The sequence below is a fragment of the Phyllobates terribilis genome, unplaced genomic scaffold (genome assembly GCF_046119375.1).
Source record: "Phyllobates terribilis strain yellow unplaced genomic scaffold, ASM4611937v1 Scaffold_7__3_contigs__length_470593459, whole genome shotgun sequence".
Classification (NCBI taxonomy): Eukaryota; Metazoa; Chordata; class Amphibia; order Anura; family Dendrobatidae; genus Phyllobates; species Phyllobates terribilis.
In genome coordinates, this window is record NW_027362767.1 from 415,197,389 (window position 1) to 415,224,750 (window position 27,362).

General features: G+C 46.5%; 1 protein-coding gene across 2 annotated transcripts in view; it reads left to right on the forward strand.

Annotated features, from left to right (window-relative positions):
* The window catches only part of CLIC1 (chloride intracellular channel 1), a 35,712-nt gene extending 8,521 nt beyond the window's left edge, over positions 1–27,191 (forward strand). For both annotated transcript variants that reach the window (XM_073641731.1, XM_073641732.1), the window contains exons 2-6: positions 11,804–11,913; positions 16,441–16,566; positions 18,093–18,199; positions 23,861–24,042; positions 24,927–27,191. In XM_073641731.1, the coding sequence (XP_073497832.1) occupies positions 11,804–11,913; positions 16,441–16,566; positions 18,093–18,199; positions 23,861–24,042; positions 24,927–25,088 (687 nt within the window). In that variant the 3' untranslated portion in view covers positions 25,089–27,191. The remainder of the gene's footprint in view (positions 1–11,803; positions 11,914–16,440; positions 16,567–18,092; positions 18,200–23,860; positions 24,043–24,926) is intronic.
* Positions 27,192–27,362: the final 171 nt, after the last annotated feature.

Consider the following 27,362-nt stretch of genomic DNA (forward strand, 5'->3'; position numbering starts at 1 on the left):
GCCCTCATCATTTCTGCCTTGGGTTCCTGTAACATCTTAGATCGGTCAAATATTTTTTTTGTTCCAAACGGGGATGTTCTCCAGCACCAAAAGAAAATAGTTAAAATTTAGCCTTTACTTATATAAGAGAGCCCATAATGCTTACGCGTTTCGGGTAGAAAACCCCTTAAGCATACTCAAAATCAGGTATCTTTTTACTCTTAAGAACTATAACTTTGTAATACGCGGTCGTAAGCAAACCCCATAAGGTTGGTGTATAGAGTTCCACGGCTTAAGACCCTAAAGTGTATGGGCATCTTTACCTCAAGAACATCAGTTTATGCTGTTGGCGACCACCACGGTACGTTAACGGGCCCCTCTCATGTGATTCATACTACCTGGACTGCAGGCAGCATGAATTGGAGACGGCCTTTCTGATTTACAAATCTTTGTGTCTTACTCTAAAAAGCTGCAGAGTTTCAGAGGAAACAGTTGAAGGCAGGAGCCAAGAATGAGGGTCGATCCCCACAGACTTTTCCCCGCCCAACTAGGTTGATAGGTCTCTCCCTGTGTATATAGAAACCAGTCAATCCTGCAGAGTACAACGTGGAAATTTGCAATGAGGGAGCATGTATCCGATTCATGTGACGCGCCCCCAGGGCCGTGGGGTACTCGGCAGCCGGGCCCCTGCATATGCCGGTAGGGGAGTATCACGGTGGCTGCTCTGGTCCGTGACCCAGGGCTGTCAGTGCAAAGGGGGGTACTTTTATATGGGGTTTTTGGGATTGTTCGTGACGCCACCTGTGGATTGCGGCTAAAGGGAGCCGCCGCTGCGGAGCAGTCCTCTGGAGCTGGTGTTACGGCAGCAGGGATGGTGTGGCTCTCCACAGGTAGAGCTAGCTCCAGGGCAGTGTAGGAAAATGGTGGTTGCTCTGGGCGTTGTAGTGCAGAGAGGGAACGATGGCGCAGATTAAAGAATGGACGGAGGCAGTGCGGTGCAGTCATCCGAGTTTTTACTCACAGTTCTTATGACAGTTCCACTGGTGCACTGTACGGGTGTCAGCCTCCCACGTCGCGCTGCGTTCACCAGGCGGGGGTTCAGCACTTCCTCAGGCAGGTTAGGCGTACCTGACAGAACCCCACTTTTTTGTGTTCCTAGCTAGACCGTCTTCACGCTGGGTCTTTCTCCCTCCTGCCCTGCGCTTCCCCACTCTGAATCCTGCTCGGGTGCTCTGAAGTCCCTCCTGTCTGTCGGAGTTCCCGGACCTGCTTGACCCTCACTGGGATTAGAACGAGGCTTCGGCAACTGACTATATAAGCCAGGAGCCTCCGGTTTTTCCAGCTGGGACTTGAAGTACACGACTGGACCAGGGGCCGGTCCCCTTCTTGCGGCCTACGATCCCTCTGTCTTCTGACAGATGCGGGGCGTACGGGTGCCGTCCTGCATTTGCCGTACCCCCTAGGATCCCTTCTTAGAACGGAGCCTACTCCCTGCTCCCCTCCTGGGCCTCTGACACTAGGCCCTAGTGGTGGAGCAGAGCTCCTACTGAGACTCTACTCCCAGACTGTTCTTCTGAACTGTCCTCTCACTACTCAACTAAACTGCCACCCTAAGATGGCTTCCCATTTTATATCTACTAACATGGTGCTCCCTTAAACTGCTTCCTCCACCCACACCCACTACTGGTTCCCCCTACCTCTGGGTTCCCCCCACTCCAGCCAGGGTCAGGGCTCAGCAGCTGCGCTCTGCATGTTGCCCCTCCAGCTGGCCTGGAGTAGTGTAGTGTTGGATGCAGGTGTTGGGGTCCCGGGCAGCACTCCCTCCTTACCTGAGAGAAGGAGACACCACACCTCTGGGTGAGGTGCAGTACCTCTGTGGCGACTGAACCCTCAGGGGCACCACACATGCTGCCCAACAATGTGACCGAGAGGACAAGTCACGGGGACCAGGTCTTGCTTCCCAACCTCTGCATGATTGACAAGTCTCTCCCTTTTTTGTGTATAGCAAGAGTCCTGTCGATCAAACTGGGTGGTGAGAAGTCTGCAGGGACCGACCACCGTTCTTGGCTTCTGTTTTTAATTATGTTTTCTCTGAAACAGAGCAACTTTTCAGTGTAAAACATGGATGTTTGTAATGTTGGAGTCTGATGGAGTCTGGCAGCAGGATATGTCTGACGAGTTCACTTCTACGTGGTTCTTGACCTTGGATAGTCCCAATTTGTTAGAAGGACTTCTTGATTATAATCTGATTACAAAGTGATCAGCATTGATCTGTGGGAAAACCTGGTGGTAAGTTTTTCAATTTCCCTACAGCACCACCAGAGGAGAAATAAAGCATTACACAATACCCATTCATATCAATGGGTTGTTGCAGGACAGGTCCTCCAGGGCGGGAGACGCTCTTTATAGCAGTTCTTCACTGTTACCAAGAGATGAGAATCTAGAGGTCCCACCTCTGTTGTCTCAGATTTCACTTATAGGAAATGGGAATATGGTTTTCTAGACCAGACGCCCCCTTTAATACCAGCATTTTCAGTAACTGCTGCCATCTGATGAACTATAATAACCTCTTTTCTTCAGTGGATATGTAGAAACTCCCTTTGACTCAACGGCTCATGTTTGGTGGTTGTGGCCGCTGGTACCTTAACTAAAAAGTGTGAAAAATCGTTGTAGAATGTGATGTTTCTGGAAACGTGTTTGTAAAATTCATCCAGTCTCTTTGTTCATAGGTGCCATTTTTCCAATGACTGACATTTTTGCATCCAACCGTGTGTAAGCGCCTGTATAATTCAGTAAAATATCATAAGGGTTGTTTTCTAAGTAGCGCTGTCTGGACTTTACAGTATGTCGTAGAGCAATTTTGTCATATTTCACATCCAAAGGTTGGAGGAGATTGTCAGCTGTTTGGTTGGATCAACAAGCAAATAGTTTTTTGTGTGGGGGGTAAACTGTTCACTGATGCGGTTCTGTGTTCGACAAGATCGGGATCCGTAATATGACGCACGCAGTTTTCTGTGGGCCTATAGTGTTCTTTTAGACATGCCATATTGTGGATGTTGTCTCCCGGGAAAAGTAGAACCTCCTCTTGTAGAGGCACCACATGGTGGCACACGTGGCAATGGGGCACTGTGTAATGGGTCCGCATATCTAAAGGGAATTAAATGGATCAGATCTTGGAATGTGTAATCTGGAAAGCTTTTTGAAAACCATTTTTGGCGGCACCCGTTGGTCTGGGGGAGGCCTGCGTGGCGCCCGTTGGTCTGGGGGAGGCCTGCGTGGCGCCCGTTGGTCTGGGGGAGGCCTGCGAGCAGACTAGTTAAATTAGAGGGGAAAAAAAATAATGGAGACTGGGTAATGGTGTCAGTCTGGGTGATCTCATTTGAGGACACTTCAAGGAGGCCATGGTGCACTTGTGTTTAAGATGGGCGTGGGGATCTTTTTTTCTTTTACATTCCTTTTTGTCAGCTTTTTGAGAACTGGAGCTCTCCACTTGTGACCTGCGGTGTGTCTGGTATAGGTAGAGGCCCCTGGGCAACATAACGCTCCCTGTGTTGACACAGTAACAGGCTGTCGCCTTCTGCCCTGCTCGAATGTTTACTGAACATTATCATCGGTTAGTCAATATTATCACATCAGGGAAGGGCCGCTCATCTGCTCCAATCCGAGCCAGGTTTAGATTTAATTTCCGATATCTTCCTTGCCAATTATCCTTAATATCCTGAAGAATCGCAAGTCACTTTATTTTCCCTGAAACTATAAAACTATAGCCGCAATTTTTTTTTTTCCAATTTTTGGAATTCCAAAAATTTTCAGTGTGGAGCCATTGTGGTAAGAGCAATGCTCGTTTACAGCCTATACCTGCCCAGTGGATGTCTTGGCTTGCTGACCCCCAGCTGAGCCCACCTCAATAACCTCTTCTTGCATGATGCCTTCGACAATTGTACTTTTTTGGCTGCAACATGTGAGCAAAGCCTTAAGAAAAAATCCTCATCCAGCAGAACATACACATGGTCATATCATGGTCATATTATGGGTCTGTAATATGGCTCCTCTCGAAATCTGTGCTCCTGTCCTGTACCTTTTTTGTGAGTCTTAACTTTCCTGTGGCGGTATAATGAGTTTCTAATGGATTAAATATACAAAAAATAAGCATGCTCCTTGATATTCAGTGGTATTGTCCTCAGGGGTGTTGGGGACGTACTGTACGTTGGCGGTTGCACACAGTAGTGTCAGTGGGTCTATAATATGGAACTGTATGAACATTGGGTGGCCGGTAAGTTCTCATGTTTGTGAGTTTAATGTGAAATTGAGGCCAGAATTCACATATTTTAGCAAGTTGACTTTGGAGTTGACAACTGGGATGGGGGCATCTGAGGCCTTTTCTTATGACCGAGCATCCTGAAAGGTTTTCCCAGAAATGCACCCATCTGTCTTTATGGTTTGCCTGGTATTAGAGTTCATCCCCATTAATTTGCCTTCTTTTTGGCACCTAATAAAATAATGATCGGCTCATGTTCACTCCCACTTGGATCTGGCCAGGATTCCAGGACATCCCTTTTGACCTCTCAGAATCTGCCACGATTAGTTCTGTTATTATATTATATTATGATGTGGTGCGGGGGCATTTATGCATATAGCATTTACGCATACTTTTATCGAAGTGCCATAATTTATCAAAGTGTCTCGGCAGTTAGATATGGCAGTTGGACAGGGCAGGAGACAGGTAAGACATGCAAGACAATTAAACAAACTTGCTTCCAGGTCATCTGTTTTGCAAACAGTATTCACCATTTGTATTTGTGCCATTTACATTCTGGCTGCTACAATCATCCACATTCACCGTTCTCCCACAAATTCTGCAGACTTCATCCATATTAACCCCTCACTCCTCTCTTCTCCTATGTACAGCTGTCATGCTCTCTTCGCAATGTTATACCACACAGATCCATTCACTCCCACCATACAACACAGGAAACGCTCTCACAAATCACTCAACCATTTGCTCACTCTCTGTATCTTCCTTCTCTTAGTCGCAGGTGATATTTCTTCTAATCCAGGACCCTCCAGTAATAATAACACCAACTCTTTCCCTGTTACATTCAGAAACCCTGCTAATCTCATTAATATTCCCTGCATATCTTCTGTCTCATTCAACTGTGCCCTTTGGAATGCACTCTCAGCATGTAATAAACTCTCTTACATCCATGACTTTTTCCTCTCTAATTCCCTCAACCTTCTGGCTCTCACTGAAACCTGGATCCAGCAGTCGGACACCACCGCCGCTGCAGCTCTCTCCTATGGTGGCCTACACTTCTCTCATATTCTGAGACCTGACAACAGATCAGATGGAGGGGTTGGACTGCTTCTTTCAACAAAATGTACTTTTCAGGTTATCCCCCCTGTACCCTCCCTTGTCTTCCCTTCTTTTGAGGCCCACACAGTCAGACTCTACCGGCCCTTCTCCCTGCGAGTGGCCGTTGTCTATCGCCCTCCAGGTCCCTCCCGTCAGTTTCTTGATCACTTTGTTGCCTGGCTTCCAAATTTTCTATCCTGCGACATCCCCACGATAATCATGGGAGATTTTAACATCCCAATTGGCGATCCCCTTTCCCCATCTGCCGCTCACCTTTTATCACTAACCTCCTCCTTCGGCCTTTCACTGCTTGCTAATTCTCCTACACATGAGGACGGGAACACATTGGACCTGATCTTCTCCCGGCTTTGCTCAGTACATGACTTTACTAACTCTCCCCTTCCTCTGTCTGACCATAATCTTCTTTCATTCTCTGTCAAGAACTGTGACTCTACTCAAGACCCCCCCACTTTCCACACTTATAGAAATATATGTGCGATTAACACCCAGAAATTTATGAAAAAGTTGCAATCATCATTGGCCCCAATCTCCTCCCTCTCATGTCCTGACTCTGCACTGAAGCTTTATAACGAAACATTGCAATGTGCCCTGGATGAAGCCGCACCTCTTACACAAAGAACAATTCGGCATAGACGGCGACAACTCTGGCACACACCTCAAACACGTCTTCTCCAGTGGTGTTCCAGGTGCGCTGAAAGGCTGTGGAGAAAATCTTATCTGCCCGAAGATTTCCTCCATTATAAATTTATGCTGAAAACATATAACTCTGCCCTTCACCTCTCCAAACAAACCTAATTAACAACCTCATAATCTCACTTTCCAATAATCCTAAACGACTCTTTGACACGTTTCATTCTCTCCTCAATCAAACAGCACAGGCCCCAATCACCAACCTCAGCGCTGATGATCTGGCCAATTATTTAAAAAAAAAAATTGACCATATCCGACAGGAAATTTTCTCCCAATCACCAAATGTTATGCATGCTCTCCCCTGCCATATTGTATCTTGCTCACTTTCTGACTTTGAACCAGTCACGGAAGATGAAGTGATCAGGCTCCTTGCATCTTCTCGCCCTACCATCTGCACCAGTGACCCTATTCCCTCACATCTCCTTCAGTCCCTTGCTCCACCTGTCACCATTCACCTAACTAAAATTTTCAACCTCTCCCTCTCATCTGGTATCTTTCCCTCTTCTTTTAAACACGCCAGCATACATCCATTACTTAAAAAAACATCCCTTGACCAGAACTGCACGGCCAACTACAGACCTGTTTCCAATCTTCCCTTTATCTCTAAACTCCTCTAATCCGCTAGCTCTCAGACAACTCTCTTCTTGACCCTTTACAATCTAGTTTCCGCTCTTTACATTCTACTGAAACTGCCCTCACTAAAGTCTCTAATGATCTACTAACAGCTAAATCTAATGGTCACTGCTCCCTGCTGATTCTCCTGGATCTCTCTGCAGCATTCGACACTGTGGATCACCAGCTCCTCCTCACTATGCTCCGCACTATTGGCCTCAAGGACACGGTTCTCTCCTGGTTCTCCTCTTATCTCTCTGACCGCTCCTTCTCTGTGTCTTTTGCCGGCTCCTCCTCCTCCCTACTTCCTCTTACTGTCGGGGTTCCTCAAGGACCAGTCCTAGGCCCCCTTCTTTTCTCCTTATACACCGCTCCTATTGGACAAACAATCAGCAGATTTGGTTTTCAGTACCATCTCTATGCTGATGACACCCAATTATACACCTCTGCTCCGGACATCACCCCTGCATTACTACAAAAGACCAGTGATTGTCTTTCTGCTGTGTCTAACATTATGTCCTCCCTCTGCCTAAAACTGAATCTGTCAAAAACTGAACTACTCGTATTTCCTCCCTCCACTAACTTACCTGTGCCCGATATTGCCATTTCCATTTGTAGCTCAACCATTACTCCCCAGCAACAAGCCCGCTGTCTTGGGGTCATTTTTGACTCGGATCTTTCCTTCACTCCTCACATCAAATCACTCGCTCATTCATGTCATCTACACCTCAAAAACATCTCAAGAATCAGGACTTTTCTCACCTTTGACTTGGCAAAAACTCTTACTGTAGCTCTTATGCATTCCCGTCTGGACTACTGCAACTCTCTACTTATCGCTCTCCCTCTTACTAAACTCTCCCCTCTCCAATCCGTCCTTAACGCAGCAGCCAGGATCATATTCCTCGCCAACCGCTACACCGATGCCTCTTCCCTGTGCCAGTCATTGCATTGGTTACCCATCCAATATAGAGTTCAATTTAAACTTATCACGCTTACCCACAAAGCACTCCATGCTTCAGTACCCCCCCCTACATCTCCTCCCTTGTCTCAGTCTACCATCCTCCCCGTGCCCTCCGTTCTGCCAGTGACTTAAAACTAAAATCCTCCATAATCCGAACTTCCCACTCCTGTGTCTCCAAGATTTCTCACGTGCTACGCCAGTTCTTTGGAATGCACTACCCAGGACAGTTCGATTAATTCCCAATACCCACAGTTTCAAGCGGATCCTACAAACCCATTTCTTTAGACTGGCATATCGCCTCCACACACTATCTGTCCGTCCCAGTTTTCCCCCATATTAAAATCTTCTTCATTTTCAGGTTCATACCAATCATGCACATAATAGCCTCGGTCAGGACGGCACACATACTGGCAGGCGACCAGTCCATGTATTATTTATCCTATATAGTATATCAAGGCTGCATTATACAATATATGTACATTCTACCTTTTGTGTCTCCCCCCATTTCCTCATAGACTTTAAGCTTGCGAGCAGGGCCCTCACTCCTTTCGATATGAGATATGCTTATTCTGTATTGTCTGTATAAGTCCGCCCTAAAATTTGTAAAGTGTAAAGCGGAATATGTTGGCGCTATAAAAATAAAAAATTATTACTATTTTATTATGGTGCAGGTCTTCCTGTCTGCTGTCCATTTCCTAAACCTGATTGTCTATTGCTCGAGCGTAACACAAGGATTTTACTATTCTCCCACCCCCTCCCCCCCTTTGCGCAACTGGCTGTCCATCGTTGTGTACGGTTGGCCAGATGTAGAAGTCATTGATCAGTTCCACATGTATTATAAAAACCAGACCTGTCTTGTATTAGTCTGTAGAATTAATATTACCAGAGAACTCTGACAATCTGGTCCTCAAATTGGCCATGACTGATTGTCATCCCTCCCATTACTCAACAGGTAGGTCGGCTGAACCTGGGCTGAGATTCGCTTCCATTCCCCTCTCCCTTGACAGATTATGTGAGGGGAGATAACGATGGGCAGTCGGAATTCGATCTCCCAATCCTTTTTTCTTTTTTTACTTAGAGATAAGGAGTCAGCGAGTGGCTCTCTTGGAGAACAGCGGAGCACTTTTCATGGCCCACGGTGAAACCTCACTTCATGAAAGCATCTCTGGTAGTTTCAGTCTGACTGATTCCCATGTCTTATCGCTCTGTGGTTTTGGCAGAGATTAGCAAACAGATGCTGTTCTCAAGAACCATCAGACTGTTTGCTGTTCCTTTTTAAAAGAGGTTCTCCAGCGATGGAAAACAAATTGAGAGAAAATGTCAGTATGGAAAAAAAATGGCCAGTCTTGTTACACTGACAGAAAGCTGTTCTAGAATGCTAATGGGACTGATGCCTGTGAGCATGTGCAGTAGGAAGCTCCGCTACTTTGACCTGGAGATATCTTTACCTATACCACATGCTGTTAAGATGTCTCCAGGTCACAACAGCGGAGCATCCTACTGCACATGCTCACAGGCATATGTCCCATTAGCGCCTCTACTTCCCTTGCGCCTCTACTTCCCTTGCGCCTCTACTTCCCTTGCGCCTCTACTTCCCTTGCGCCTCTACTTCCCTTGCGCCTCTACTTCCCTTGCGCCTCTACTTCCCTTGCGCCTCTACTTCCCTTGCGCCTCTACTTCCCTTGCGCCTCTACTTCCCTTGCGCCTCTTCTCTCAGATGAAGACGCCGTTGTTGACCTTGGCAGCCAATGAGAAATTTACTTTGATACATCTAGCTTTCATTTGTTAAATTTTAAGATTCGATCTCCATCGTGGGACTGGTGTGACCATACCCATAATGATGTCACATCCCTGATATTCTCTGCTGTATCAGAAGTGAAGGTCTTATGTACGTACTTTCCTCTCCATTCAAGGAGGTGCCTTTGGCCGGGATTCCAGCTTTTGACAGGAAAGGTGTAATAATCGTTCTCGTCTTGTGGGAGGGGGAGCTCACACTTATAAGTAATCCAGCCCCTTATAAGAACAACTTTCAGCACGGACTTGCCCTTTCTTATGGGAGGAACCGGGTGATTTGGTGGGACACCACCCTATTTCAGATTTACTCAGTGACCTCATCTCTTTGTAGGGTCTGGGTGTGGCGTGTGTACTTTCTTGCTCACAGCTATTTTTGTACGTAGATTACTTATTTTTGCCTATTAAACAGTTAATAAGGCATTTTTCGGTTTCTATGCCCTGGAGCCATAATACCATCTAGATGGCTCTGCATTCTCCTAAAAGCACATTATGTGTGTCAGTTAGTAAAATATTACGTGGCAGACATCCAATGCCACACCTCTGTAATCATGAATTGTACTTGAGGTTCCTTTCACCGATTTTTGTGAGGGACTCACAACTTTTCTCCTGACAGATGATGCCGGGATGGGTGGAAAAAAGGATCAGGCATACTGAATTCCATTGCCCAATCCTTTTATTCTTGGGGAAGAATAGCCACCGCCATGGGAATCTGGCAGCGGCTTATTCCCCTCTCTACATTGAGAATATATGCACGCTCGGATGAATCGAGTGTGCATGGGGGTCAGGAACAATAGTTCTCAGACAAATGAGCTGACAGCTATTAAAGGTGTATGGGCTTCTTTATGGCTCTATTACTGGATTAACATCGTTAACTCTCCCATTTCGTCCCCCTGGCTCAGATTTGTATATAGGGTCAGATGTAATCCCGACACGGGCTTGGTCCCATTAGGTCACCCTTGCATATTGAGTTACTGAACCTAATCCAGTAATTTAACACGGGTGTGGCGGCTGAAAATAGCTGCATTCCTCTCCAGGAGATTATTGACCGGACACGTCAAATATTTCTACTGTGCAATGGAATAGATTTTTACATGCAATTTTTCTTTCTTAAAGGAATTTCCAGATTTCTGATATTGACTATATCTGTCATAAATATCTTATCGACAGAGGTCAGACACCCGGCCCCCATGATCAGCCGTTTTCAGCTCCATCGGCGGCCAGAGCGCAATACAGCAGCTCTGCACACTGTGTAGTGGCCGCTCCCAGGTGCTGCAGATCAGCTTTTTTTCTTAATTTTTTTTTGTTTGAGCAATTAAAACTAACTTCAGAATCGTCCTGTCATTAAGAATCTATATGAAAGCTGGCGGGCACTGCAACTTTTAATTAAATGGACCATGACTGTACACCCTGTCTGCTAATCCCATGACCGTCACCTTTCTTGGTGTGTTTTATGCCAATAAGAGGTTTCTGCTTTACCCCAATAGAGCTGTCCAGACCCTTTATTTTATAACACCTCCACCACCACCGCTGAATCTGACCCCTTTCCTAGCGCTGTGGATCCTCGTAGTGCTGTATCAGGCCATGTGTTTGTCTGCCCATTGGTGGTCCAGTGTTTGGAGAAGTCATCTAGTCCATTCAGCAGCGATGGGGACTGTATGGATGTATGTGATGTCTTGGTGATGGGTATAAATTATTTTACTAATGTGTCAGTCCATATATAGATGTAGCATAGGCAGACTTGTTCATCTTTCTGGTGCTGCTTTGCAAATCAATTACGAATTAAGTAGACTTTCCATCAGTCTCATTTTAAACCTTTTTTACACTCTTACACGGTTTTATTTTCCATCCTGTTTGCCCGCAGTGTGGACCTTGACTCCGCACCCATCATGATCACACTTTCCTTCATCTTTGGCTTTCTGCACCATCTTCTGCCCAGAACTTACTGCTCTGATTTCCTGAATTAACGCCTTCCCATCTCTGCTTGCTGTGCTTTATCCAGCCCTGCGGCTTCTGCTTTTGCTTGTCGTAACCACATTGTCCGCTCCTTCCCAGGTTGGTAAGATTTGGGTGTGACCCTTTAAAACTCAGGAATTCTCTAGGTTGGCCATGCCAAGTAGTGGAGACAGGACTGGGTCTCGCCTCCTCCTCCACGTCACCCTCCTCCATGGACACCTCCTGGCACCTTAGCACTCCTTTGCACTTCTCGGCAGCACATTCCTCATTTTTCATTATTTCTCCTCATTATTTGCTCGGTTCCTCTGTTCCCCCTCCTCCCTCGCTTTCTCTGTTCATCTCTTGCACAACAGGGTTATTGTTAATGTGTAATGTAGAGCAGAGAGCTCCATGTTTCGACTTCTTCTAAATTCCAAATTTCTCTTTTTTTCCCTATTCAGGCGGGCTCTGATGGACAGACAATTGGAAATTGTCCCTTTTCCCAGCGTCTCTTCATGGTCCTTTGGTTGAAAGGAGTCACGTTCAATGTCACCACTATTGATATGAAAAGGTGAGGAACTGTTGGTACCTAATCAAGAACTTTTAGGGACGTAAGTGGGCACAACCATTCACCCTTACTACCCTGGCCAGACCTTCCGATCTGGTTGTGCATGGCAGAAATAATTGGCTGGTAGAGCCTAGCAAAAAAGATTTGCGCTGCTCTGGTCTGACGTCTTATTCGATCCTCGCTGGCACCTAGATGAGGGTAGTTCTCACTTCCGCAGTCGGCCTCCTTGGCGGCTCTTATACTTTATTACACTCTGCGACCTCATGACATTACACGGCCTTGTAAGCGCATGATCCCGGCCATAGATGTAAACACTGCCCTGATCCAACCATTGTGGAGCACCAGACTGGATGCCGGATGAGGTCCCAACTCTATTGCCGGGAATACAGAGGTCACCGATGACCGTTCGGCAATCCTATCTAACCAGGAAGTAGAGAGTCGGCCATTGAAAACTAAGGGAATCACTGACATGGCTGTGCCCAGCTCCGATGAACCAGTTGAAATGGCACCTTCGCAGTATGGCACCAATACGGGTTCACGTGTGACCGTCAAGTTGCACAGGCGGGATGGGAGCCCCCACCAAATTTTGTTTTGCAATAAGAGATCAGACTGCTTCCAGGTGCGATACTACAGGGATAAGATGAGGGGCGGAGGTAAATTTACTGCTCGCCTCAGGTGGTTGTGCTGCGGGCGCAACACCAAACATGCACCAGGTATCCACAAAGAGGTTCTGCTGCTCTTCCAGTGCCAATTGCCGGCAACCGAACTCCCACTAGAAGAGGAACAGTGCCAGGAGGAACTGTGGAGGCTTACGAAATAACCGAGATGCGCTAGTAAGAGCTGCACTTATGTAAGCCAGGTTACATGGTTATTGCAAGTTGCATAGAGAGGAGAGTTAATGAACGCATAGGCTTTATTGATGCAAGAGTGACGCGTTTCTACCTCCACTCAAGGCCTTCCTCAGGCTCTATCAGGATGGCCTCAACTGTCCCTCCTGGTACTGTTCCTCCTATATTACTATTATTTTTTTTTTCTCCATATTTTTGCATACAATCTATTGTTCCCTGTTATCAGCCATTTTGGAGAGGGGAGAGGCTGACCTTTACAATACATTGCAGCTCTGCACTTTTATGAGCTGTCAACGTGTCTAAAAGCAATAACAGTAGAAATGAGGGCAGTGAACAGCCCAGATCCCGGAGCTGTGCTGTGTGATGAGACGCTGCCGTGAGTCACCCCTGTCTCTGCCCTCATCCCGATTAGACAGTGGCCGCCTGCCATCAGCCAAAGCCATTCATTCAATCATCGGAAACCTTTTGGCACCGCTGCTGTTTTCCTTTCCACTCCCAGTTTGCAAAATCGGTGAAGAAATAGAAGTTTAGTTGTGAAAAGTTTAAAGGGTGTGTACACTTTTGCAACCACGTGTGTCTTGCTCCCAATGCGTCCTAAAACAAGCTTTGCAGAAACTTTTCATTTCTGTACAGACTATCGTTTTACGTATACAGCTCTTATGCAGACCTCTGTGTCACCTTGGTTACAGACTACAACCAAAAACCTCCCGTAGTCGGGTTACGCCCCTGCAACTGCCCCCTCTACAGATGGTAGAAGAAAGGACCGGGAGAAAAGGAGCTAATGCGTGGCTACAGGAGAACACCAGAGGCACATAGGTCTGCATAGGGGCTGTATACCTAAAACAATTAAAGACCTTTATCATGGAGTGTGTAGAGTTTTGCAACAAAAAACTCTTTATAAAAATATATATGAACTTTATTAATAGTCACATTTAAAAAAATCTATCTATCCATTTGTTTTATGTATACAGCTCCTATGCCGATCTATGTTGACTCCATGATTGCTGGCTAGTTTTGTCCTGTTCCCGTGTGTTGGCTCCTTTTTGCAATGTCTGTAGATTAGCAGGAAGCGGAAGCGATGGAGTAACATGACTGACCTCCAGAGGTTTATAGTCTGTAACCTAGGTGACACATAGGTCTGCATAGGAGCTGTATACATAAAACTATTGGTCATTTGTTATTAATTGTGAGGATTAATTATTGTTTTTGGTTTTTTTTAATTAATAATAAAGATGTTTTGGTATAAATGCTGACTTGGCTATAGGGCGCAGCAGTCGCTCACCCTTAGAGGGCCTGTAGGTCCTTCTGCCGCATATAAATGGAAAGTGGGTTGTCTTACAGGTTTTTCACAGTCCTGTGTTCCCTGAGAGAGATGACATCAGTGTTGCTGGGATCATAAATGTGTATGGGGAGTCGGGGAAGGTCTCTCAGGTGGCCCCTCTATCTATAGGAGAATGGGGCAGGTCTCTCAGGTGGCCCCTCTATCTATAGGAGAATGGGGCAGGTCTTTCAGGTGGCCACTCTATCTATAGGAGAATGGGGCAGGTCTCTCAGGTGGCCCCTCTATCTATAGGAGAATGGGGCAGGTCTCTCAGGTGGCCCCTCTATCTATAGGAGAATGGGGCAGGTCTTTCAGGTGGCCCCTCTATGGGCGAATATGGAAGTTCTCACGGGTAGCACCTCTATCCATGAGAGAATAGAGAACGTCTTTCAGGTGGGTCCTCTTTTTATAGGAGAAAGGGGAAGGTCACGAAGGCACCTCTATGTATGGGGAGTCGGGGAAGGTCTCGCAGATGGCACCTCTATCTATAGGCGAACGGGAAAAGTCATGAAGGCAGCACCTCTATGTATGGGGAGTCAGGGAAGGTCTCGCAGGTGGCACCTCTATCTATGGGAGAACGGGGAAAGTCATGAAGGCAGCACCTCTATGTATGGGGAGTCGGGGAAGGTCTCGCAGGTGGCACCTCTATCTATGGGAGAATGGGGCAGGTCTCGCAGGTGGCACCTCTATCTATGGGAGAACGGGGAAAGTCATGAAGGCAGCACCTCTATGTATGGGGAGTCGGGGAAGGTCTCGCAGATGGCACCTCTACTCTGTCTATAGGAGAATTGGGAAGGTCTCGCAGGTGGCTCCTCTATCTATGGAAGAATGGGGCAGGTCTCACAGGTGGCCACTCTATCCATGGGAGAATGGGGCAGGTCTCACAGGTGGCCCCTCTATCCATGGGAGAATGGGGCAGGTCTCACAAGTGGCCCCTCTATCCATGGGAGAATGGGGCAGGTTTTTCAGGTGGCCCCTCTATGGGCGAATATGGAAGGTCTCACAGGTAGCACCTCTATCTATGAGAGAATAGAGAACGTCTCTCAGGTGGTTCCTCTTTTTTTTTTTTTTTATAGGAGAAAGGGGGAGGTCACGAAGGCGGCACCTCCTATGTATGGGGAGTCGGGGAAGGTCTCACAGTTGGCCCCTCTATCCATGGGAGAATGGGGCAGGTCTCACAGGTGGCCCCTCTATCTATGGGAGAATGGGGCAGGTCTCACAGGTGGCCCCTCTATCTATGGGAGAATGGGGCAGGTCTCACAGGTGGCTCTTCTATCTATGGGAGAATGGGGCAGGTCTCACAGGTGGCCCCTCTATCCATGGGAGAATGGGGCAGGTCTCACAAGTGGCCCCTCTATCCGTGGGAGAATGGGGCTGGTCTCACAGGTGGCCCCTCTTTCTATGGGATAATGGGGAAGGTCTCACAGGTGGCCCCTCTATCCGTGGGAGAATGGGGCAGGTCTCACTGGTGGCCCCTCTTTCTATGGGAGAATGGGGAAGGTCTCTCAGGTGGCTCCTTCTATCTGAGGGAGATTACATCAGGTCTCGCAGGTGGCTCCTCTATCTATGGGAGATTACTTCAGGTCTTGCAGGTGGCCCCTCTATCGATGGGAGAATGGGGAAGGTCTCACTGGTGGCCCCTCTATCTATGGGAGAATGGGGCAGGTCTCACTGGTGGCCCCTCTTTCTATGGGAGAATGGGGCAGGTCTCACTGGTGGCCCCTCTTTCTATGGGAGAATGGGAAAGGTCTCTCAGGTGGCTCCTTCTATCTGAGGGAGATTACATCAGGTCTCGCAGGTGGCTCCTCTATCAATGGGAGATTACTTCAGGTCTCGCAGGTGGCTCCTCTATCTGAGGAAGATTACATCAGGTCTCGCAGGTGGCTCCTCTATGGGAGAATGGGGGAGGCACCTTTCCATTCTTGCATAGTAAATGGAGAGATGACTATCACATGTATGAATTCCATCATTCCGATCTGTTACAGAACCCGCACTTGTCAACAGTCTGTATTTTGCTGGGACAGTCCAAGAACAGAACTGCAGAATAATGTCCAAAACTCACTGTGTGGGTAAAAGGTATATTGTTAAGTATGCAGAAGGAGAAAAAATCGGGGAGCCCCTTATCCTGCTAGGTGGGGGCCCAGAGGTTGGACCGTCCCCTCATCTATCCGCCATTACGGTATATTGTGCTACTCCTTCTTCGTTTTGTCAGTTACCTTCACAACCTGTTCTATAAATTCTACCTTGACGCTCCGAGATCCGGTTTTACAGGTTTCACGGCCTGTACGAAGTATGCGGTGATATACTGAGAGCGTTGTACGAGTGCGATTATAATACTAATTTGCCCTTTTTATTTCTTAGGAAGCCAGACATCCTGAAGAATATCGCACCCGGAGCTCAGCCGCCTTTCCTGTTGTTCCAAGGAGAGGTCCGAACAGACACCAACAAGATAGAGGAATTCCTGGAGGAGACCCTGACTCCCCCAAAGTATGTGTATGGGTCACAAAAGGTTAAATGTTCTTTTAGACGTGTACATACTTCTGCCCCATTAACCTCTAGCGTTGGGCGATTGCCGCCATATTGTGGACAGAATCTGAATGGTGAATTTTTAAGTCATATGGCGTAAATGATTTCCTTAAGTTTTCTGTAATTTTCCATACTTGCCAACCCAGCCGTAAAAAGGAGAGGCCTACCAAGAAAATCTTGGCAAATCTCACAGATCTTAAGCCCTGGCGCCTTGGGGAGGCGGGGACAGAGGTAGAGTGGGCGGAGACTGGGTGTGGCTTGGCTACAAAAGCGCTAACCTGCACCACAACACTCCGCCTCCACCAGATGCCCACTTGTGAAAGTTGTCGGGATAAGCCTACGTTCACCTTCATCTTCTGTATTACAGCTACAATAAATCTGCACTCTTAGACAAGATTGTATCCCCGAGCTGCATTCATAAAGAAATTCCCCAGAATTACCTACAGGTTCAGTGTCATCTGTACAGAGCTTCAAAGTTTAGTCTTTAAAATGAGCTCTGTACAGAGAAAACTGTCCCCTGAATTACAGGAGCTCAGCTGTTAGCAACCTGGCTGACTGACGCACTCTTGACTGTTTTCAGTAACAACCAGCAGAATAGTGAGTGCAGCTCTGGAGTATAATACAGGATGTAACTCAGGATCAGTAATGTAATGTATGTACACAGTGACTGCACCAGCAGAATAGTGAGTGCAGCTCTGGAGTATAATACAGGATGTAACTCAGGATCAGTAATGTAATGTATGTACACAGTGACTGCACGAGCAGAATAGTGAGTGCAGCTCTGGGGTATAATACAGGATGTAACTCAGGATCAGTACAGGATCAGTAATGTAATGTATGTACACAGTGACTGCACCAGCAGAATAGTGAGTGCAGCTCTGGAGTATAATACAGGATGTTTTGCGAAGGGTCGAGGTGTCTCTTCTTGCTGTGGCCGGGGTTGGATTATCAGTACAGTAATACACAGTGGTGTAGACACAGGGGGTGTTTGCATGTTTCCCCAATACTACTCATAAGCAATCGCAAGCTTGCAGACGGCAATAAACTACTTTGGCTCTTGCTGCTGTACTGTGGTAGTAGTCCGGGCGTAAGACTGGCTCTTCCTAACCTTTGGTAAAGGGCGGCCATCCTTGTGCCTTACAAAAAAAACTGCACAGTGCACTTTTTTTTGCCGAATTTGAAAAAAATAGAAAAATTTAGTTTTTGCGAAGTAACTCAGCAAAGTACAGCAGGAGCTTAGGTGGGGCTGGTAAGTGGTGCACCCTGGGTGCTAGGAGTCAGGGGGTCACCAGCTGATTGGGCACAGCACTGCCAAGGAAGGTGCCCTAAATCTTAAACAGAACTAGTGAGGAAACTTTGGCCATTACTGATCAATTATGAATCCGGTTGAGTGGACAGGACATAATAGAGTACAGAAGAGAACTAGGGCATGTCTACTCAGCCGTGAGGTTGGAATCTGTCTGACCTACTGTACGTCTCTTCATCAGATACCCAAAGTTGGCTGCCAAAAACCCAGAATCCAACACCGCTGGACTTGATGTTTTTGCCAAATTCTCCGCCTACATCAAGAATCCCAACCCGAGTCAGAACCAAAGTAAGTGCAAAATGCCGGAAGACCCGGGCGCTGGTAACCTGCACCCAAAAGCCTGTAATACAGGGGCGAATCCTAAATGGAGGGTGCACATACCATGGCGGCAGCTCCATCCCCGGAGAGGGGGCAATGGGGTTCGGCTGGATGCATTCCGTCTCCATACATCCTGCAGTGGTGGGACTAAACCACATTACCATGAAATTAGGCATATGAACCTTTTTTTCATTTTTTTTCTTTTTAATAACTGTATTGTCCTTTTTTTAATTGCAGGAATAATAAGTAAAATTATATTTTTTTCTATGTTCTTATAGTTTGAATCAAGTGGAAAAAAAATAACAAAAATGACTGGTGGGAGTTTATTTTTACTATTCTGGATTTTCTTTTTTCTTAAATATTTTATTATGCTGCTATTTTATATTTACTTTTGCATATTTTCCTTATATATTTTATTATGCTTGTATATCTTATTTTATTTAATTATATATTTGTGTGTGTAATACACACTGCTCAAAAAAATAAAGGGAACACTTAAACAACCGAATATAACTCCAAGTAAATCAAACTTCTGTGAAATCAAACTGTCCACTTAGGAAGCAACACTGATTGACAATCAATTTCACATGCTGTTGTGCAAATGGAATAGACAATAGATGGAAATTATTGGCAATTATCAATACACATTCAATAAAGGAGTGGTTCTGCAGGTGGGGACCACAGACCACATCTCAGTACCAATGCTTTCTGGCTGATGTTTTGGTCTCTTTTGAATGTTGGTTGTGCTTTCACACTCGTGGTAGCATGAGACGGACTCTACAACCCACAGAAGTTGTTCAGGTAGTGCAGCTCATCCAGGATGCCACATCAATGCGAGCTGTGGCAAGAAGGTTTGCTGTGTCTGTCAGCGTAGTGTCCAGAGGCTGGAGGCACTACCAGGAGACAGGCCAGTACACCAGGAGACGTGGAGGGGGCTGTAGGAGGGCAACAAACCAGCAGCAGGACCACTACCTCCGCCTTTGTGCAAGGAGGAACATGAGGAGCACTGGCGCCCTGTGCTCTTCAAAGATGAAAGCAGGTTCACACTGAGCACATGTGACAGAGTATGGAGACGCCGTGGAGAGCGATCTGCTGCCTGCAACATTCTTCAGCATGACCGGTTTGGCAGTGGGTCAGTAATGGTGTGGGGTGGCATTTCTTTGGAGGGCCACCCAGCCCTCCATGCGCTCGCCAGAGGTAGCCTTACTGCCATTAGGCACCGAGATGAGATCCTCAGACCCCTTGTGAGACCATATGCTGGTGCGGTTGGCCCCGGGTTCCTCCTAATGCAGGACAATGCCAGACCTCATGTGGCTGGAGTGTGTCAGCAGTTCCTGCAAGATGAAGGTATTGAAGCTATGAACTGGCCGCCCGTTCCCCAGACCTGAATCCGACTGAGCACATCTGGGACATCATGTCTCGCTCCATCCACCAACGTCACGTTGCACCACAGGCTGTTTGCATAATATATATAATATACAGGGTGGTCCAAAAGTAGGTGGACAGAAAATAATAACATTTATTTTGATTTATATATAAAATTATATTTACTAACACAAGCATAACATTGACAATTACATTTTATTCTGAACAATAATACAAAAGCCCTTAAATTTTATCAACGCAGGTGCTCAAACTGTTTTCAATTACAATTTGCACAGCTTTGAAGTCGCCTCTTACGCTTTGACAAACTTTTTTGCACAAGTCTCTTTGGGTATTAATTTCTTGAATTTCTTGAAATGCATCTCTTATGTAATTTTTCAAATCACTGACCCTTTTTGGTTTTCGACTATAAACTTTGTCCTTGAGTACTCCCCAAAAGAAAAAATCCATTGGGGTCAAGTCTGGTGAACGTGCCGGCCAATCAAGTGGGCCTCTTCAGCCAATCCATTTATTAGGAAATGTTTCATCAAGATACTCGCGGGCTACTCTTGAATAATGTGGAGGGGCTCCATCTTGTTGGAAATAAAGGTCATTTGAATTAGGCTGTTACTGTAACTGGAGAACAACTTGATTCATTAGAATTTCGAGATACTTATCTCCTGTGACTGTTCCATAACCTTCATAACCTTATTACACTTTCTGTCCACCTACTTTTGGACCACCCTGTATATAAAAAAATAAAGGGAACACTGAAATAACACATCCTAGATCTGAATGAATGAAATATTCTCATTGAATACTTTGTTCTGTACAAAGTTGAATGTGCTGACGACAAAATCACACAAAAATCATCAATGGAAATCACATTTATTAACCAATGGAGGCCTGGATTTGGAGTCACCCCCAACATTAAAGTGGAAAAACACACTACAGGCTGATCCAAGTTTGATGTAATGTCCTTAAAACAAGTCAAAATGAGGCTCAGTATTGTGTGTGGCCTCCACGTGCTTGTATGACCTCCCTACAACGCCTGGCCATGCTCCTGATGAGGTTGCGGATGGTCTCCTGTGGGATCTCCTCCCAGACCTGGACTAAAGCATCCGCCAACTCCTGGACAGTCTGTGGTGCAACGTGATGTTGGTGGATGGAGCGAGACATGATGTCCCAGATGTGGTCAATCGGATTCAGGTCTGGGGAATGGGCGGGCCAGTCCATCGCTTCAATGCCTTCATCTTGCAGGAACTGCTGACACACTCCAGCCACATGAGGTCTGGCATTGTCCTGTATTAGGAGGAACCCAGGGCCAACCGCACCAGCATATGGTCTCACAAGGGGTCTGAGGATCTCATCTCGGTACCTAATGACAGTCAGGCTTCCTCTGGCGAGCACATGGAGGGCTGTGCGGCCCTCCAAAGAAATGCCACCCCACACCATTACTGACCCACTGCCAAACCGGTCATGCTGAAGGATGTTGCAGGCAGCAGATCGCTCTCCACGGCGTCTCCATACTCTGTCACATGTGCTCAGTGTGAACCTGCTTTCATCTGTGAAGAGCACAGGGCGCCAGTGCTCCTCATGTTCCTCCTTGCACAAAGACGGAGGTAGTGGTCCTGCTGCTGGGTTGTTGCCCTCCTACGGCCCCCTCCACGTCTCCTGGTGTATTGACCTGTCTCCTGGTAGTGCCTCCAGCCTCTGGACACTACGCTGACAGACAAAGCAAACCTTCTTGCCACAGCTCACACTGATGTGCCATCCTGGATGACCTGCACTACCTGAACAACTTCTGTGGGTTGTAGAGTCTGTCTCATGTTACCACGAGTGTGAAGGCACAACCAACATTCAAAAGTGACCAAAACATCAGCCAGAAAGCATTGGTACTGAGATGTGGTCTGTGGTCCCCACCTGCAGAATCACTCCTTTATTGAGGGTGTCTATATAATTGCCAATAATTTCCATCTATTGTCTATTCCATTTGCACAACAGCATGTGAAATTGATTGTCAATCAGTGTTGCTTCCTAAGTGGACAGTTTGATTTCACAGAAGTTTGATTTACTTGGAGTTATATTCTGTTTAAGTGTTCCTTTTATTTTTTGAGCAGTGTGTGTGTGTGTGTGTGTGTGTGTGCAATTTACAGCATACTTATAAACATTAATACAAATATTTAAGAAGAAAAAATCCAGAATAATAAAAATAAACTCCCAACAGTCAGTCATTCTTTATTTTTAGTATTTTTTTTTCCCACCTGATCTTAATATATACTTACCTTGTAATGTCTTCACATCTGGTTCCGTCCAGATGTGTCCGGATCCCAGAATTCCAAGCGGCAGAAGTTCGTTAACTGCCATATTGGAAACTTCTGGTGGTATCAGCCTCTTGCGCGGTACCACCAGCGGAACACCGTCGCGAACACGCCGCCGTCGGGAACAGCCGAATGATTCACTGACCGCCGCCATCTTTGTACAGGAGGAGCGCATGTGCAGTTTTAATGTGACGCCTCTATCTGCCTGCAAAAAGATGGCGGCGGTTTGATTTACTGCGCCTGTGCGTATTCCGTGCAGGCGCAGTGAATCATTCGGCTCATCCCGGCGGCAGATGCGCGACTTGTCTACAGGCAGAGGAAGCCGGGCACATTAACTGCTCATGCGCGAAAACGCGGAGTGCATGCGCAGTTAATTTTTGAACTGCGTCACACAACGCCAGTGTTTGACAGATGCAGTGACACACCGGCAGCCTCAGTCGGTGAACATAAGAATCAAATACATCAGTAAAAATTAGAATGAAATGAATAGGTGAAAATTATAAATAAAAGAAGAAAAAAATAAACAGCGTGTGACGGACCTAAAAAAAAACATGTTACAGTGTGTCACGGACCTAAAAAGCACCTTTGTCATAAATTTTTCCATGTTAATAAAATGTTACCTTTACTTACTTTGCTTTCATTTTAATACTGGGGGAGGGGTGAGTGCACATAGGAAAGAGGACACACAGGGGGGAGACAGCTCAAACGAGAGACCACATGAGGGGAGAAGACAGCACAAGGGTGGAGAGAGAGAGCAGACAAGGGGGAGAGCACATGGGGCACACAGGTCAAAGAGAGCACAGACAGGAGAAGACAGCAGATGGGGGAGACAGACAGAGCACAGTGGGGAAGAGAGACAGCACAGGGGGGAGACAGCTCAAACGGGACAGCACATGAGGGGAGAACACAGCACAGGAAGGAGAGAGACAACAGACAAGGGGGAGAGCACATGGGGTAGACAGGTCAAAGAAGAGATCACATGAGAGGAGAAGACAGCAGATAGGGGAGAGAGAGAGTGGATAGGTGGGTGAGCACATGGGGGGGAGAGATTCTCAGCGCTGCAAAGCCTGCCCCCATCGTGACTTTACCGCCTCCATCTTGTTCAAAATATAAGAACCTGGAAAAAAATGTCTTTACTTCTTCTTGCAATTAAAGGACAATACAGCTATAAAGATATTAAAGGTTCATAAGACTAAAAGAGTTAAAACTTCATTTTAAGGCTGTATTTAAAAGGTCTATATACTTTACTGATCAATTGTATGTATTACCCCTGTGTTCGCAAGCACAAGAAAAAATATATGTATGTGTGTATACATGCCTGCATACATACAAACATCTACAGCGCGGTAGAGTCCTGTTCCCGTCTTGTCCGGCGGCTGCCTGGCTGCTTCCCCATCCCTTATGCAGCCATGTTAGAGATGAGATCCATCATTCATGGTCTCCTTATATAGACAGGAGAGTATTTTTCCTATGGCGCCACCTCTCCTTCTATGGCCTGATGCAGTAGTAGTCCTCAGCAGTCCGGGAAGGGGAAAGCTTCGCTTTTTGGCTTGTCGTCTGGAGGCCCCGTCGCTATCAGTCACAGCCACAGCTTCCTCCCTCCGCCAGCACTTGCTGACTGCACATGATTTCCGCGGTTTGGGTTGTACATGAGGTCATATCTCGCTCCAGGGAGTTTCCTCAGTTGCAGAAGCATCAAGAAGAGACACAAGGCTTTGGCCTGCAAGTCTTGATGAAAAATCAGCAGAGCTGCAGTGTAAAGCATGAGGGACAGAGCAGCAACCTGAGCTTTAGATGAGAAAGGAGACTTCTTCAGACTAGTTACTGACTGTATAGTGTCCTAGGTGTCAGTAAGTGACTGACTTTGCTGTATACTCTCGGCTCCTTCCGTATGTCGGCACTTATCTGTATACTGTCCTGGTGTAACCCGGCTCTTCTGTTCCCCCAGCTCTGGAGAAAGGCCTCCTGAAGGCTCTGCAGATTCTGGACTCCTACCTGAACACTCCCCTCCCGGAAGAAATCGATGAGAACTGCGCCGAGGACGAGACCGTGTCTCGCCGCAAGTTTCTGGATGGAGACGAGCTGACGCTAGCAGACTGCAACCTCCTCCCTAAGCTGCACATAGTACAGGTGAGAGGCGCCCAGAGGCTTCCAGGATGTTCTGTGATATGGACCCGGGGAAGCAGAGCTGCAGGATAAAGCATGGTGGCGCGGGAGGGCAGCGGTATTCAGAATAGAGAGGTGGTGCGTCTCAGATTCCCTTTTTTAGCTTAGACTACCAGATAGCTAAAGTACAGTCAGTGAAGAATAGAGCTGAAAGCCGACAAAAATGGTAAGAATAAAAACATCTGTGAGCACTGACTAAAATATGATGCGGCTCCTGCAACCCTCATTGTGTGCAGTATTGGAGATAAAAAAAAAAAAAATGCAGCTCCATCCCCCTCCTCCCTTTTTTGCCAGTTGATATGAAATATGTCTTTCTAATCCCTCAAATGGCACCTCTCGCCCCCTCCCTGCCTGCTGGGTCCCTGAAATGGCACCTCTCGCCCCCTCCCTGCCCGCTGGGTCCCTGAAATGGCACCTCTCGCCCGCTCCCTGCCTGCTTGGGCCCCTGACATGGCGCCTGTCGCCCGCTCCCTGCCTGCTGGGCCCTGACATGGCGCCTCTCGCCCCCTCCCTGTGTGCGGGTCCCTGAAATGGCGCCTCTCGCCCCCTCCCTGTGTGCGGCTCACTGACATGGCGCCTCTCGCCTGCTCCCTCGCTCCCTGCCTGCTGGACCCCTGACATGGCGCCTCTCGCCCGCTCCCTGCCTGCGGCGTCCCTGACATGGCATCTCTCACCCACTCCCTGCCTGCGGCGTCCCTGACATGGCACCTCTCGCCCTCTCCCTGCCTGCTGGGTCTCTGACATGGCACCTCTCGCCCGCTCCCTGTCTGCGTGTCCCTGACATGGCACCTCTCGCCCGCTCCCTGCGGCTCCCAGAAATCTCACGTCTCGCCCCTCTTTTTCTGCAGGTGGTCTGTGAGAAGTATCGAGGCTTTAAGGTCCCAGAAGAGTTCAGTGGAATCCATCGCTACCTGACAAATGCCTACAAGCGGGAAGAATTTGTTAGCACGTGCCCGGCCAAAGTTGAAATTGAACTTGCATATGCCCAGGTGGCTAGACCCCTCAAGTAACAAGACCGCTCTTCAAGAGAAAGAGGAACTCCTCCTATTTAAACTCCTTGTCATAAAAAGAAAATACAAAAAATAGCTTATGTTCCTTTAAGGAGGACAGAGCATTGATTGGCCTGTCCGACCGCCACTTAATAAATCTAAGCACCTCCTCATCTAACTGGAGGCACTATTAAAATAGGTCAGGACCAGTGTAGTTCCTATAGTCTGCCTCTAGGTGGCAGTGTATAGGGTAAATTGCTTGTGCCTCTTATACCATGTAGAGAAAGGAGATGTTTCTGCTGTGCCTTAAAGAAGACCTGTCACCAAGTCTAAAGTGGGCAGATTTTGCTTCCTTTTTATTTACGCTGCTCCCCTGAGTATTACGGTTTGTTTTTTTTTGTATGGACCTTTTTCTAGTACTAATGACTCACAGGATCCTTGGAGGCGTACCCTAAATGAGCCACGCCTCCTTAGTAAAGATCAATGAAAAGTATCACCAGATAAGATGCCCATAATTCTGGAACTGTATAGCGGATTTAAAAAAATAAGTAAAAATGGACTAATCAGGAGAGCCAGAGGGAATAAAACAAGAGCAAAATCTGCTCACTTTTGGCCAAGTGACAGGTCCTCTCTTTACAGCTAATTTTTCTTTCTTTTTTTTTCTTTTTTTTTTTTACAGTTTGTGGTCCAACAATATTATGTATGATGGTTTTTTTTTCTAATCGATGCCAATGTTCCACTAGATGGGCTGAGACAATCAAAATATACAATTCTTGCTACCTCTTCCTGGAAGAGCTTTCCATAATGTACAGCAGTCCATATAGGCAAAAAAAAAAAACTTTATAAGGACTATTGGATTATATACGGAGGTCGGTCACATCCACCACAAGTGCCTGATTTATACCCTCCGGCTGTAAATATGATGAGGACGAGGGACCAGTATTACATAGGGGACCCCAAATGTATATTTACTGATATAAAATTTCCCCCCCCCTTTTTTTTTTTTTTTTAAATACCTGCTTAAAAGGGTTGTCCCATAAACAGATATGTATGATCTTTGTGGGTCTGGCTGCTGAGGATCCCGTCCACCCCCAAGGAGCCCAAAGTCCATTTTGTGAATGGAGCTTGTGAGCATGTGTGACCACCACTCCGATTAGTTGCACATACCCACTTTGGCTCCATTCACACAATGGATTTTGTGACCCCACCCCCTCAATCCGTGTGTTCGTTAGGGGATCCCAGAAATTTGAGCCCAAGGAGTGACTTTTTACCCATCTGTAGAAAAGATGATAAATATATGATCTTTATGGGTCAACTCCATTAAATAGAGGGTGTGTGGGACATTTAAAGCCACTCGTCTATCAATCGGAGCAAAGGCAAATTCCAGAAGTGTGGAGGAGTTGACATGTCTAGTGACTGCCCATTGATTTTAATAGGAATGGTGTAATACTTCATTTCTCCTGCGGTAGTGCTGTAGGTAAATGGAACACTTACTGCCAGGTTCCAGCAGCGATCACCGGTGATCACTGGTGGTGCCGGCAGTGGAAAGCTCTGTGATTAGCTTATCAGAGGAACCTTGTAACAAAAAGTTATTTATCCGAAATGGAGGACTACCTTTTAGATGACGGGACCCTTGAATATAACGGGTCTGTGAGGAGTATATTTCTTACGATATTAAGAATTCCATGTAGTTCTGTAATCGCATATCTGAATCCAGAAGGGTTTGATGATAGGTGGAGGACCTCTTTTTCCAGTTCACCGCACTTCCACTTATGTCCCTATGTGACTTCACAGGGGCCCTCAAGGATCTAGGCACAAAACCTGCCATTTATAGACTTTTTTTTTGTTGTATATTTCTAATGTTAAGATGCCTTTTTGTTATTTGATTAACACACATGACCCCCTTACCTACCCCTCTAATAGCAGACGCTGACCTTTTTAGTTTTGATCAGCAGATGACAATGTCGCCCCCCTAGAGTCTAACTTTTTTGTTTATTGCAATAGTTTGGCTAGGACTCATTCTAACTTTATAAACCCAAAATAGAAGTTGTATATTTAATATTATTACAAAAAAAACAGCCTGAATATTCACATTTATATTAAAAACCAAACCTGAAAACCTTATCTTGGAGTGGTCTCTATGTCTGTTAGGAACAAAAAACAAACCCTTGTCTACTTTCTATACAAAGGCCAGAGAGGTAATGGTGGTTGAGTTAGATTAGAGGGGAAACATTTTTTTTTTCTCCAATACAGCGCCACTCTTGTCTACAGGCTTAGTCTGGTATTGCAGCTTGG